Source organism: Bos mutus, chromosome 8, assembly GCF_027580195.1.
Source record: "Bos mutus isolate GX-2022 chromosome 8, NWIPB_WYAK_1.1, whole genome shotgun sequence".
Classification (NCBI taxonomy): Eukaryota; Metazoa; Chordata; class Mammalia; order Artiodactyla; family Bovidae; genus Bos; species Bos mutus.
In genome coordinates, this window is record NC_091624.1 from 67,615,577 (window position 1) to 67,629,903 (window position 14,327).

Below are 14,327 nucleotides of genomic sequence, written 5' to 3' on the forward strand. Positions count from 1 at the left end.
CTAATTTCTCTAGCATTCATTTGGAATCACCTGCCCTGGAGATCAAGAGACATTTTTAATCAAAGGATGAGAGACTTTCTTTCAAATAACTGGGGTCAGCCTAGGGTCCCATCCAGCTCAGAAGAACAAGACAGCTGTGCCTGCAGGACACCCATTCCTGCAGGACACAAGGCTGTGTTTTTAGGTTAATCATCCAAGGATATTAGAGTTACTTTCAATGGTTAATGAATAGCTTCTAAGAGCCTGCTTCATTTAATTGTCCAAAGGCCAGTTGGTCCAGAGCATATAAAGCTGTGAGCTGGCTAATGAGAGCATTCTCTCTGAGCAGGGGAAGGAGGGGGGTGGCAGGGTCAGGGACCTGGGTTCCAAAGGATCAGGGATGCAGAACAGAACCTGTCTAGTTCTCTGTGTCTTTGCCCTCCTGACGGGCTTCCTGATGATCTGCCTGGGGGCCTTCTTCATTTCCTCAGCCTCCCTGTTCAACTGCCAGGGGAACTTGACCCTGGCCTATTTGCTTCTGCCTCTGGGGTTTGTGATCCTTCTGGGTGGAATTTTCTGGAGCACCTACCACCAGGCCAGTGAAAGCAAAGGGGTTTTCAACCGTGTGCTTGGACAGTACCATGCTCAGGGGGCCCTGCCCCTGGCCACAGTGGACAGGTATGTGCTCAGAAGCCTGAGGACTGGGGAGGGCTGTGGTGTGGCTGAGTTCTGGAAAAGGTCAATGACTTTTAATCTGGGGATTAAAAGTTTACTGGGGAGCAACTTACAAGTCCCATGGGGTTAGCAAGGATGTGGAGAAATTGGAATGCTTGTGCGCTGCTGGTGGGAATGTAAAATAGTGTAGCTGCTCTGGAAAATGGTATGAAGGAGCCTCAAAACGTTAAACCTAGAATCACCATTTGATCTAGCAATTCCACTTCTGGGTATACAGACAAAAGAAGTGAAAACAGGGCTTTGAACAGATACTTGTATATCAGTGTTCACAGGAGCATTCTTCATGATAGTGAAAAGGTGGAAACAACCCATATATCCATCTAGTGGATGAATGGATAAACAAAATACAGTACATACAAAAGATGGAATATTATTCATCTTTGAAGAGAAAGGAAATACTGATGCAGCTGTAACATGAATGAACCTTAAAGACATTATACTAAGTGAAACTGGCCAGAAATAGGCCCCCAAAACAAATACTATGTGATTCCACTTATATGAGGTACCTAGAGCAGTCAAATTTCATAGACAAAATGTAGAACAGTGATTACCAGTTACCAAGGGAAGGAGGGAATGAAGAGTTACTGTTGAATGAGTACAGAGTTTGAGTTCAGGATGGTGGAAAAGTTCTGAAGATGAATAATGGTGATGGTTATAAAACAATGTGACTGTATTTAATGCCATTAAACTGTACACTTAAAATAGCTAAAGTGGTACTTCCCTGGTGACTCAGACAGTAAAGCATCTGCCCACAATGCGGGAGACCCAGGTTCAATCCCTGGGTTGGGAAGATCTCCTGGAGAAGGAAATGGCAACCCACTCCAGTATTCTTGCCTGGAAAACCCCAGAGATGGAAGAGCCTGGTAGACTACAGTCCATGGGGTTGCAAAGAACTGGACACAACTGAGCGACTTCACTTATACTTTATAACAAAAAAATAATTTTGATTAACCTTACCTAAAATTAGTATCAGACAACCAAAAATCTCCTAATTTTTGGCTAAACACAGAATCATTAGGGATAAATCCCCAGGCATCATTCTTAAGATACAGACAGGCTGCATGCGTGCATGCTAAGTCATTTCAGTTGTGTCTGACTCTTTGCCATCTCATGGACTCTAGCCTGCCAGGGTCCTCTGTCCATGGAATTCTCCAGGCAAGAATACTGGAGTGGATTGCCATGCCCTCCTCAGGGGGATCTTCCTGACCCAGGGTCTGAATCCAGGTCTGTCTCATTAAAGGCAGATTCTTTACCGTCTGAGCCATCAGGGAAGCGAGACTCCATAAATTCTTTGTCCTCTTTGTCTAAAATATTTTAGCTACTCCATGTATTTTGAATATGAGTGATTAGCCATGACAATTGATTTTTGACATGATGCTATGATACATGATACTATATTTTTTACTAATAAGATACTAACTACAATGACCAAAATCTATTTCCAATGTTATTATACTAACTGCAAAGTCTTTGGATTTGGTAAAAAAAAATTAAAGGTGAAGTGACTGCAGAAGATGCTTCTAGAGTGATGTTTTCTTTTTTTTCCTTTGGTATAAATGTTATATGATTGCCTCCAGAATGTGAATCTTGATAAGAGTAACCAATTGCCTTAAAGATGTAGCTTAAATTTTTAAGCACATGCATACTATTGTCCTGAAACACTAAACGATGGTGTCACAACACCCTCATTTTACTGCCTCTTTCCGGTGCGTCTCTAGATGCCCAGCCCACTTAGCATGGCTAGGGGGTCAGTAAATGTAAGTCATACTTCTCAGAAGTATCTTCATTTGAAAGGGGTACCTAGAATGAGACTTCAAAGCAAAGGGGTCTGCAAAGGTGGAACTCAGGACACGGGGACTGTGAAGTGGTGAGGGGAGGGCGGGGGTTGGGAGAAGGGATGTGGGGCAGGCAGCAGTCATCCTGGAGCCTCTCAAATCAGTCCAGGGAACAGCTCACCTTGGTGTCTTCAATGCTTTTACGCATGTGCCCCATGCCACGGCCTTGGCTATTCTGAGTGAAGGCTGAGATGTATGCTGTACAGTAGATGGCTCCTTCAGTTCCTTGGCTTTGGGCCTGGTAACGTTTGGAACGGAGCTGCGGCTGCAAATGGCAGTCCTTGTTCTGTTGTGGTTACGCACCACAAACACTCCCTGCAGGCTCTGGAAGGATTCAGTCTATAATCACACAGCTCAATCAAGCTCACCCTCACTCTTCTTCACGTCTGTGCCACCCCCTATCCCATTCATGATGGAGAAGCCAGAGGACTTAGCAATTAGCAACGCTGGGCAAGATTACTGATGAGAACATCAACTCCTGCATGAAAGGCTCCTTTAGCCATCGGCCTGTTGGCGTGGAAAGGGCCACTACTGAAATCTACATAAAGTTGTCAGTTCGAATAGTTGAGAAATCAGTATTTTGTGTGTGTGCATGGAAATGGGGCAGGGCGAAAATACTTGAAATTTGAATAATAGGGAAGAGAAGCATCTGATATTGTTCAGGAATCTTCATGGAGCTGGTTTTCATTCATTATTTGTTGGCTGTGAGGCTCTGAGACCATGAGTACAGCTGACTAGAAGACGATGTGTGTGAATGGGGACAAGGATGTGAATGAACTAAATAACTGGTTAGAGAGACATTCCAGAGTCAAGGCCTGTCCCATACCCCTGCTAAGGATCTCCCACTGAAATTTCTGGGTTCCAATGAGTAAGAGAGAGGGGATAATGTGGAATAACCCACTGGGGAAAGTATGACTATAGAGGCATACATCCCATGGCTGATAAAGAGGGTTTTGCTGGAAGAGCAGCACATTTAAAAAAAAAAAAAAAAACCTGGGATGCCAGGGAGGAAGAACATCTGTTTCAGAATCAATGTTTTCTAACAGTTTAGCTTTACACAGTGGGATTTGGGAGAGGCGGACATATGCCTCCTTGGCACGACCTACTTAAATAACACGCGAATGTCTGTGGCATTTTGTCCCCCAGACCAGGTTTTTACCCTCCAGCTTACGAAGAGAGTCTTGCTGCTGACAAGCGAGCCTGTCACACAGAGCAAGAGACCTCGGGTGCTCCTCCACCTCCGTACACAGAGATGGGCCTTGAATTTCAGGATGAAGATGGGGCCCACCCAGAGGCCCCACCACCCTATGACGAGTCTGTGGCAGAGAGGGTGGCGGCAGCAAGGCCGTGGCAGGATGCTCAGAGGCGAAGCCAGGAGTGCTGAAGCAGGGGAAGTGCGCCAGCCCTCACGACGTACCCTCACGGGAGGCAGCTGCTAATAATAAACACAGGCAGGGACTGTGGGAGGAGAAGCCACACCAGTGACCCCACACGAGAGCTCGCAGTGGGACCATGTGAGGCCAGTGCAATTCCGAGTATGTGCTTGGCCTACAAGGGCAGGGTGGGGCAGCAGGCAAGCATTTCAAAGAGTTCGCAGCCACCCCAACCTAGGAAGCTTTTGGACTGCAAAGGTTTTGTTGTGAGAGCTCTGCTCCACAGACAGCCTTTCTGCTCTTCCCCAACACTTCTCCCATCTCCTGACCGGCCGCAGGGAGAAAGAGATGCTGTTTGGACACCATGCACCTTCTTGGACTGCATCACAAATACTCACAAAGGAAAAAGGCAAGCTGGCCACCAACGGTCATTATCGTTTAAGTTGTGGGTTCTGCTGGCTGGTTTCATAGTTATCCTCATTTACCGTACTGCCAGTGGCATGGTAATTCACACATTGTAAGAGATTTGCCCCTGGAACCCATGAATGTTACTTTGTATGACTTTAAGTATGTATATTTTATTTCTATGTGAAAGGAAAGTGACTTCAATACTTACTTTCAAAATGGTTCAAGCACAAAATCTTAAATAAGTATTTTAAGAACGGGATGGTTTTACAAGCATATATAAGAAGATTTCTTAGACACTCAAGTTGAATAAAGAGAATATTCAAAAATTCATAATACACAGGATTCAGGGGAAAAAAAGAACGTGCTAGCCATAGGTTGTATTAATACAGAAGACATAAATCTTGAAAAGCTTTAAAATACCCATATATTTCAGTGAATCCCCCTGTAAATCTCTAGGATTTGAAAGAAAGGAGACTATAATGTAGTACCTTAATTATTAACAGACAGTTCTTTGTGTCTCAAAACACAGATCCAGACACTTTTAGATTTAATACATTTATTTTGAAGCCCAATGCTTCCTCTTCAGCTTTATTATGTCTTATGATCTTATTATAAGTTTTAATACAAGAGGACAAGTCAGGTGGCAGAGTGGTGGGAGGATATTAGCCTGATGCTTTAGAGCTTGAGAAAGAAACTTCGTCTCTCTGGGCCTCAGTTTCCTGCCCTGTCAGGTGAGGACCTTACACTGGGATTAATGTATGACAATTATGGACTACCTTTTATAAGGCGTGCTCTTTACTGTAACTGTTTACGCTTTTTATTTAGCCCTCATTATAGTCTGCAGAGATAAGTTCTGTGGTTATTCTCATTGAAAAGATGCATAAATTGAGACTTTGAGAAGTTAAACCTTTCCAACAACATAGTTATTTCCACGAGGGTGAAGAAAGGTCCATAGAAGAGCACGTGAAGACTTTACTTCACACTTCTGTGCTAGGTTGTGCTGCTGCTGCTAAGTTGCTTCAGTCGTGTCTGACTCTGTGCGACCCCAGAGACAGCTGCCCACCAGGCTCCCCCGTCCCTGGGATTCTCCAGGCAAGAACACTGGAGTGGGTTGCCATTTCCTTTTCCAATGCATGAAAGTGAAAGTGAAATCGCTCAGTCGTGTCTGACCCTTCGAGACCCCATGGACTGCAGCCTACCAGGCCCCTCCGTCCATGGGATTCTCCAGGCAAGAGTACTGGAGTGGGGTGCCATTGCCTAGCTGCTGCTGCTGCTGCTGCTGCTGCTAAGTTGCTTCAGTCGTGTCCGACTCTGTGCGACCCCATAGACGGCAGCCCACCAGGCTCCCCCGTCCCTGGGATCCTCCAGGCAAGAACACTGGAGTGGGTTGCCATTTCCTTCTCCAATGCATGAAAGTGAAAAGTGAAAGGGAAGTCGCTCAGTTGTGTCTGACTCCTAGCAACCCCATGGACTGCAGCCTACCAGGCTCCTCCGTCCATGGGATTTTCCAGGCAAGAGTACTGGAGTGGGGTGCCATTGCCTTCTCCGGTTGTGCTAATCCTGTCTTATTTCCCTCCTTCCAAGGAAAAGTTAAGACTTGTCTCCCTCTTCAGGAATAGGCCTTAACAAGAAGGGGAGCCCCAGGGTAGCAGCATTATCTTGAAGCCCTTAGAGAGGCAGCAAAAGTTAACTTTAGTGTTAACCGGCTGGCTTCTCTTTTAAAATGTAAATAAACCCTCCTCAGTTTTTCTGCCTAGGAGCTTGGCCCTCACCAAGTTGTAATTTCCTTTCATCTGATGCTTTTTTTTTTTTTTTTTCCCATCTGATTCTTATACTATGATGAAAGATAGCTCCTTCTGATAACAGACAGCCTTGGTGAAGGGGCACAGTAGGGCTTTGGATGCTGGAGGGAGAGATGAAGAGCTTTGGAGGAGGATAGGGTTGTAGAGATGAGATGGGGACCCTGTGGCCTCCTCCTTCTGGTTATTGCTGAGCGCTCAGATGAAGCATGTCCTGACACACAGGAAACCATAAGAGGAAATCCTGGTTCCTTTACACAAAGCAGGACTTTGGGCATCTGTGATTTGAATCCTTGACATCAGGAGCATAACTGGACATGAATGTCACTCATGGTTGCCGAACAGGAAGGTGGTCATTTATTAGCAAGGCAATTTATAATTTCTCTCTTGTCATCTCTTTCTATTCCTCTACTGAGACGGTTACCCTGGAATTCTCCTTAGGGTCTGAGCACATTCACTGACTAGAACAAGCTCTGTCACTGGGCTTTTGTCCAGAATTTGAATTTGTAATAGATGTTTTTTCTAAATACCACTGAGACAAATATAATTTTCATTTATATGAGAAAATTGTCTTAATCTCTTTACTGCAATAAATTTTGTACTTAAATGTTTCCCCTTTTTGCTGTTTTGTATCAGGAAAAAAAAAATCAATAGAGGAACATAAGTCAAAGTTTTATTTTCCATGTGAAACTAACACAGCATCTAGATGAGTTAACCTTTTCGCAAAGCCTAACAACCTAACGTTACTGAACATCAACTATTGATTCAGAAAATAAGCCCAGTGCTTTTTGAGGACATATGACTGACAGGTGTGAACTGCCTTTTAAAAAAACAAAAACAAATTTACTCTGAAGCAAGCATCAAGAACGTGATTATTACCCACAACAAATCCTGCCTTTCAGAAGCTATTAAAACCCACTGGGCAAATCAAACAAAAGTGTCCCGTTGTGATTAAGAAGAATTCATTGCCCGACCCCTCACCTCCCCAGAGGATTCACTCAGGAGAAGTAGACAACGTATCCCCTTTTCCTCCTAAAGTTTATGATGAAATTAATAAAATTAATGCCAGGAACTGAGAACCACGATTTTGTGAAAGGCAGGGAGAGCGCTGGGACTGAGAAAGTGCAGGCTTTGCCGGTCCCCTCCTCTCCAACGTGAACAGCGGGCTCACGTGTCAGTGGGAGGGGGAATACTCAGGGGTGTCCTCGCCATTACCACGTCTCTCTAAGTAGCAAGTGAAAGCAGCCACCTCCGCCCCAAAGACGAGCATGACACGGCCAGTTAGAGAGCACAGCGTGCTGCATCTTTCACACAACCGAGGCGTCAAGCGCGCTTTTTTGACCCCTCCACTCAAAAACTCACAAGCACTTTTACCAACAATCCTATCCATCCTTTAAGATTTTACTTAAACACGCTGTCTTTGGCGAGGTATCTCCCCAGCTCATCTATTTTCCAAGACACCTACTAGGTGCTAAAAGACACGGAAAGATGATAAAAGATATGGGTTTACACCACAGCCCTTCAACATATTCTATAATGCTCCATGACAACTTAGGCTGATTCACATACCGAGTGGGCCTGCCGTCAGCCGCAGGAGCCATCGGCCGTTGAAGTCTCCAGCCGGTGCGAGTGGAGCAGGGGTTCAGCTGAGCTCTGCTGCTGCTGCTGCTGCCAAGTCACGTCAGTCGTGTCCGACTCTGTGCGACCCCATATGACGGCAGCCCATGTCCCTGGGATTCTCCAGGCAAGAACAGTGGAGTAGGTTGCCATTTCCCTCTCCAGTGAATGAAAGTAAAAACTGAAAGTGAAGTCGCTCAGTCCTGTCCGACTCTTCGCGACCCCATGGACGGTAGCTCTGTTGCCTTGGATAATTTCTTGCTGTGTCTAACTGTTGAAGGGCCAAAGACTGAAACACTAGCAGTAAGTTCATTTCCAAAGGTGCATGATTTCTGTAACCCTTCACCACTCAGGAATGGAACCCTCTTCAAGGCTGGTATCTAGAATATCAGCTCCCATGTGTTTCACAAGTACCTGGTGCGTGATCAACCAATGAAATGGAGGCACCTGTTGTAGCGCTACCGGTTTTCACAGGTGCGTTTCAAATTCCCCACGCCCTACGCGAGTGATGGACATGTCGTCAGGGTAAATCCCACGCCTTACATTGAGCCACACTGGCCAATCAGAAGTTACCAAGCCATTAACCCTGTCATTGCCTATGTTGCCTGCAGAGAACGCTGGTTCAGTGCAGCCAACTGTCAGCCCATTATGCCGCCGTGGGACGGGTCATCAATCTGAGGCTTCCTGTGTGGAAAACCTTCAGGTCACACGCAAGCCCTTCAGCCTGCAATGTTATTCAGCACTATTCATCCCGTGAATATGGTAGATGTGGGCTGCATCTCAGATCAGTAAAATTGATAAGGGATCTTATTTTAATAATGACTGTCTATCCATTTCCAAGGTCAGCCAATAAACTCAGGAATCACAGATGAGGCAAAACAACTTTTTTGATCTAGGGGGCTGGCTGACACTAAGCAGGATATTTCACGTCCTTGTTTCCCTCCCAGTAAATACCTCCCTGGCACATATACACACACATCTCCAAACACCCCCTGGGTGGGTAGTGGCACTGCCCTATTTGAGAATCACAGCATTATATACACTGTTGCATATGGTGTAGTGAGTGAATCTCTCAATACTAGCTGATGACAAGGGTGGTCCAGACAGTTGCCACACTCTACTCATTGTCCCTTCTAGGATCATCTCCTGCAGTCCCCACAACATTCTTGGACCTCTCTAATCATTTACTCTTAAGTGAGACTGGCAGTTGCAGCTCCATCTTTAAGAACACGAGGAACATCATGTGCAGAAGGGTGACTTCCTGTCTTTCACCTCTCCTGAGGCTAAAGCAAGAGGACATCCACGTACAGCTCAGCAAGAGAAGCTTGGATTCTATGTAGAGCAGAAATCATACTTTGGCAATGTGAATTTGAGCAGGATCCAGAGGCAGGCTGGGTCCTGAGCCACTACAGGACCTTCCCTTTGGGAGCCTTGCTGAGAAAAAGCTCATAAAAATAGGTGGCTGTGCAGCTGCTGCTTTCCGAAGCTGGACCCAAGCATTTGCTCGGTCTGATATATGTAATGCTGTGTCTGCTTCAATCCCATTCATCCAAGCCAACCTCTCACTAGACTCAAAGCAAGCCTCCTCTCCAGTCATTCTACATCTCAATTTCCAGCCTTGTTCTTGCTGCATTCACCCCTGATGAAATTCTGTAAGCTATTATCAGGCTCAGGAATCTCCACTCCTTAGGAAACACCTTAGTTGCCTAGTACCTTCCATCTCGGAGTCAATCTTTCTGTGTACTCTCCAGCAGGTTGCTTGTGCTGCTGCTGTAAAGTTCATGTCTACCTGATTCTTTATGCATGTTTACCACAGCCTCCTGTTTCCAAACTACAAACTCACAGGAGTAGGAATAGAATCTTATGCATCCATGTGCTGCACCAAGAAACCCAGGATGCCACATAGAGCAGTTGTTCAAGGAGTGCTTGCTGAATGAATGAATGCATATTTGGGCTGTTGGACACATATGACTCCACACTGAAATAAAGAAACAGAATTTTAAAGTGAGGATTGATTTACCTGGGGACTTCAAAGTTAGAGATGATGAAAAGTTCAAAAACTTGAGAAAAAAATATTGAAGAAAAACATAGGCTTTGTTAAGCCTGAGGGTGTGCCCAGTCATGCTGACTGTCATGGACCTCCACTTTAAACATGTTGAGAACCAAAGCAACAAGACAAGTTGTATTCCACTGTTGATGAATTTTATAACTAGTTCCTCAGACTCTCAGCTCAAAGCCACTCTCCTACTATTTTGAAATGAAGATACTTGTGATGAAAGGTTAGATACCATGCTTCTGATGCCGAAAGGCGGTTTTGAGCATTGTGCCTTCTCTGTTCTATTTACTAAATTTCCAAGGTCGTCATAAGGAAAACCAGCCCTGCAAGTGTTCCAAAAGGCAAACCTATCAGAAGAGTGACCACTACTGGAGTTTCTCAAATGACAAAACAAGCAAAAATCCACAATTCTTGCATAAGGCTGAAATCAGAAATTTTTTTTATTGGCTAATAAAGGTCCTAGCAAGTATCTGACAGAAGCATAGATAGAAAATGGAAACAAACACCTTGCTGGGGATGTTTCCCTGCTTGCCCTAATCTTGACTACAGCAATAACACACTGCTGAACAGTCAAAGCGCATCACCTATCTCACCAGTCACACGGCAAGTGACTGCCGTTCCCAAGGAAGCAAAACATGCGCAAACAGGTCCCGTGAACCCAGGCTTCTGGCTGAGAGGGCTGATGGAGGCTGCCAGGGCTGCAATATCCTTTCTCTGGGCCAAGAAAGCCAGTTGTGACCCTCTGCTCTCCAGCAGGGGGCCCCACTCTCCCCTCCATCTCATTAGGGCCATCACCCGGTGCCACCAGTCAGGTTCTCTTCCAGCATCCGCTTCATCTCCTACTTGTGGAGCATGTCACTGTCTCCTTTGACAGCCATGATAAGTAAGATCTGAATAGTGTCCAAACAAGTGTACACCCTCACTGGGAGATAAGACAGCAGTGAGAGAAAGTCAGAGAGAGAGCCGATGTGGTGGTATTTTGCCATCTCAACGGGAATCAGATCGACCCATGTATCAACCCATGTGATATAATCAAGGAAGGGCCTGAAAATGTTCAGCATTCATTCTCAGAATCCTGCCAGGAAACTGCCTCCCGCCTGCATAATGAATAGCTGAATTTGAAGGAATGCAGCCAGCTTAATAGCTAATACTATTTACAAAATAAGAGAGAAAAAACACCCTTTGATATGTTTTGTTGAAAGTGTGCCATTGTGGTTTGTGGAAAGCTCTAGAAGATGTGAAGAGGGTGGCACTGGCACTTTGGAGATGGGAAGGAGAGTGAGTGGCCATAAAGTGGTTGGTAGGCATGAGGTGGGCTACTAGGAGTTGTACAACTTTTGCCCAAGGGAGACCTAACCTGGGATGAAAAGGAGGAGAGTCTTCTTAGGTCTGCCTGAGGGGGCCTGGGCTTAGGGTCAGCTGACTTCTGGCACTGCCCTCTCCGCTATTCCAGAACTTTCTCTCACCTGGCACCAATGATGCACAGATACCCTGACTGCTCCTGGCCCACTTATTTTCTATCAAAAGGGCAAATTCCCTCTTGTGACAAAGCACAGGTATCGAAAGGCAGTGTGGCTTTCACAGACAACCGAAGACCCTGTTGCATTGCAGAAACTGACTAAAACCCAAACAAAACAGATTTTTTTCCCCCACCTACACCCACCCACCCCCCACAACCAGCAAATCATTTTTTTTTTTTTTTTCAAAGTCATCAGAGGCACAAACAGGAAGCAAGAAGGCATGAGTGAAGTGTCCCCCGCTGAGCGCACTCTTTGGCCCTGGTGAGTGATCTTTCCTCCATTCAGGTGATGACGGTGGGGCCCCTCCGGCCAGTTCTCTCGTGAATCTGGGATATTTTCAGCGCAATGGCTATGAGAGGGCTCAGCACTGCCTGAAAAAGAAGGAAGAAAGTCTGTGAACAACTCACGTCAGTCCCAGGAGGGCCGCAGGGATGGGTTTCTACTCCAATCATCTGGATTCAGTTCCAATTTGTGATGCACAGGCAGTCGTCTTGAACAGGGCACCCTTTCTCTGGTCCTTGGTTTCCTCTTCTGTAAGAGGAGGCCAGGGTGGGCAGGGTGGCAGGGAGGAGAGGGACAAGATGATCTCCAAAGTCTTACCTAGCTCCCCAAACACTGCTCTAAGACAGGAACTTGCACAGTCCAACTACTGGAACATTGGAGTGTTCTAAGATCATAGCGCTGTCATTCAAGGAAGTTCAGAAAACCCCTCAGTTTTCCTCTGTGACAGCGCCCTCCTCCACATGTACACCCCACAACACACACCCTGCCCCTCTACATGAACTTGAGGAAAAACATGCATTCTCTATCCTAAGTCCCTGGGCCTGAAGAACCTTGATGTTTCAGAGAAAGGCCAACCCTTCAGCTTGTGCAGCAGAAAATAACGGCTTGTCTCCTCCCGTCTTGTAACACGGCGGCTCACGGGTCACCTTGGTGTCCCTTAGGAGGAGGCAGGGAGCTTTGATGGCCTAGGGGATAGATTCTTGGAAAAGCAAAGGACATGAAGGGGAGGATGAACTGTGTCTTGCCCTTCAGCTGCTCGTCATTTCATGGGATGCAGGCAGTATTTTCCAAAGTGAGGCGCACACACTGTTCAAGATGGTTTTAGGGGGTGCAGGGGATTATTTTCCATGATGCATTGGACATGGTGCTTGAACACTGAAAAAGTCACTGTTTTCCATTCTTCTTTAATCTTCCTAATTTCATCAAAGAGAAAATTTCTACTTGCTGCCAATTTTTAACACATTTATCAAGACAGAACATGCCTCAAGCAAGAGTTAGTGAGATAGAAGGCAATATTTGCTGTATGTTTTTATTGAATTCATTTTTATGGCAAATTTTATTTATCAAGGGATTACTCTTTTATTTATCAAGTGAGTTTATCAAGGAATACTATTTTTTCCATGGAGAGCACTGATGTAGTTTGTTTGACATTATTTTAAGTTTCAAGATTAAGGATTTTCTATGCCATACCTTTACATGGTGGTACCTATTGGCAAGAGGTGAGGGCAACTCAGTTGTAAATCAGTACTGTAAACACTGCAGGTGTTCTCTTAACAGATCTCCGCTGAACTCTACAAATGAACCTATACTCCCCATTTCTTCTGTAAAACATCCTGACTGATGCCACTGTTCTCTAACATAGTCACCTGCTTCTGCCTCAGCAGCTGAGCAATGTGCTTATTAGGAGTCAGTTACATTTGTTCCTAAACATGTTAATGCCTGTTGTACTTGTTATTGAAACTTTGAATTTATTAAATTATATGTAAACCAGTGAAATGTGAGAATAAATAGGAAGAGTTCTTTATATGAAAATTAAGTTGAGTGCTTTGGGAAGAATTAGATAATGGTGATTAGTTATGCCTGTCAAGTTACATTTGAGATGTAACTTTGAGATGCTGTAAAATATTGGGGAGAATTTTTTAAGGTATAGAAAATTCTTCTTTCAGATCGCCTCATAAGTGGCTTTAAGTTCTCACTGACAATAAAGAATTTAAAGGTGGACATTACAGATGATGAATTATGAGTGGGAATCTTTTGAAGAAAGATAATTATAACACCAAACAGTACGCCCCTATTCAAAGAAAAGGTCTTGGACCAAATTCTAGCATATATATATATATATATATATATATAAGCAGTCACACCAAGAAAGCAGGAACTTTGTCTAATTTAAGGCTAGAAAAGTGCCTGCTACTTAGGAGGTGCTGAATAAATATTGATAGAATACAAGACTGCTACCTCAGTTTGAAAAAGTAAAAGTAATTTATTTTGTGCTAAAAATACAATGGTCAAGATACAAATGCATTTAATTACCTCTCAACTCCCTTTTTGTTGTAATGAACCAAGCAGTTATCCCTTGTCCTGACCATGTCATAGAAGAAGGCTTCCATGGTAATTACGAAAACTGAAAGGAAGGAAACACATTTTTGAAAACCCCCTATGAGAAAGACCTTAAACACGAGAATTCCCACTCTGAGCCCCAGGCCAACCTGATACAGAAACTGTGGAACCGTGTGCCCCTCAAGAGACTGTGAGGGTTTGGGAAGAAGAGCATCAGTGATGATCACCTCGGAGTGAACATTACTTGGATCCTTCCACATATTTTGGAGGAACCTTGGGAATTCTGAGATCCCTAAATATGCCCAAGTGTGAATTTTTTTGCCAGCCCTGTAAAATGGGAGCTTCAAGTCATGATTAAGGATCATAAATTAATGTGTGTTTTTTCTTGCTTGAGTGTGTATGTGTGTGTGTGTGTGTGAGAGAGAGAGAGACAGAACTGTGTATTTGTGTGTGCACACAGAATGCATGGTCTAGAATGATCACACCAAGAGGGTATCACTGAAAAGTGCTGCTATTTAGGAGGCACTGAATAAATGTTGGTGGCAGAAAGGATGCTATATCAATTTGATGAAAAGAAAATAATGAGGCTGATAGACTTCTGTGGCTATTCAAGAAGGGCACTCTGGGTGAGCAGGAGGATCAGAATTTTTACTATCATGTTT

At 44.6% G+C, this 14,327-nt stretch overlaps 2 protein-coding genes across 2 annotated transcripts in view; one reads left to right on the top strand and one right to left on the bottom strand.

Annotated features, from left to right (window-relative positions):
- The first annotated feature begins 238 nt into the window (after positions 1-238).
- On the top strand, positions 239-4,787 carry TMEM252 (transmembrane protein 252). Its single transcript, XM_005900018.2, has 2 exons — positions 239-657; positions 3,696-4,787. Exons 1-2 carry the CDS (start codon positions 380-382, stop codon positions 3,931-3,933), a joined length of 516 nt encoding a protein of 171 aa, XP_005900080.1. The 5' UTR covers positions 239-379; the 3' UTR covers positions 3,934-4,787.
- A 698-nt stretch (positions 4,788-5,485) lies between these two features.
- Positions 5,486-14,327, bottom strand: part of PGM5 (phosphoglucomutase 5) — a 212,700-nt gene continuing 203,858 nt past the window's right edge. Inside the window, exon 11 of the mRNA XM_005900017.3 lies at positions 5,486-11,693. Within this exon, the coding sequence (XP_005900079.2) occupies positions 11,604-11,693 (90 nt within the window). The 3' untranslated portion in view covers positions 5,486-11,603. The remainder of the gene's footprint in view (positions 11,694-14,327) is intronic.

Coding starts and splice junctions, on each gene's coding strand:
- TMEM252 (XM_005900018.2), top strand. CDS start 380: ATGCAGAACAGAACCTGTCTAGTTCTCTGTGTCTTTGCCCTCCTGACG. Junction 658..3,695: donor CCCCTGGCCACAGTGGACAG/GTATGTGCTCAG, acceptor TTTGTCCCCCAG/ACCAGGTTTTTACCCTCCAG.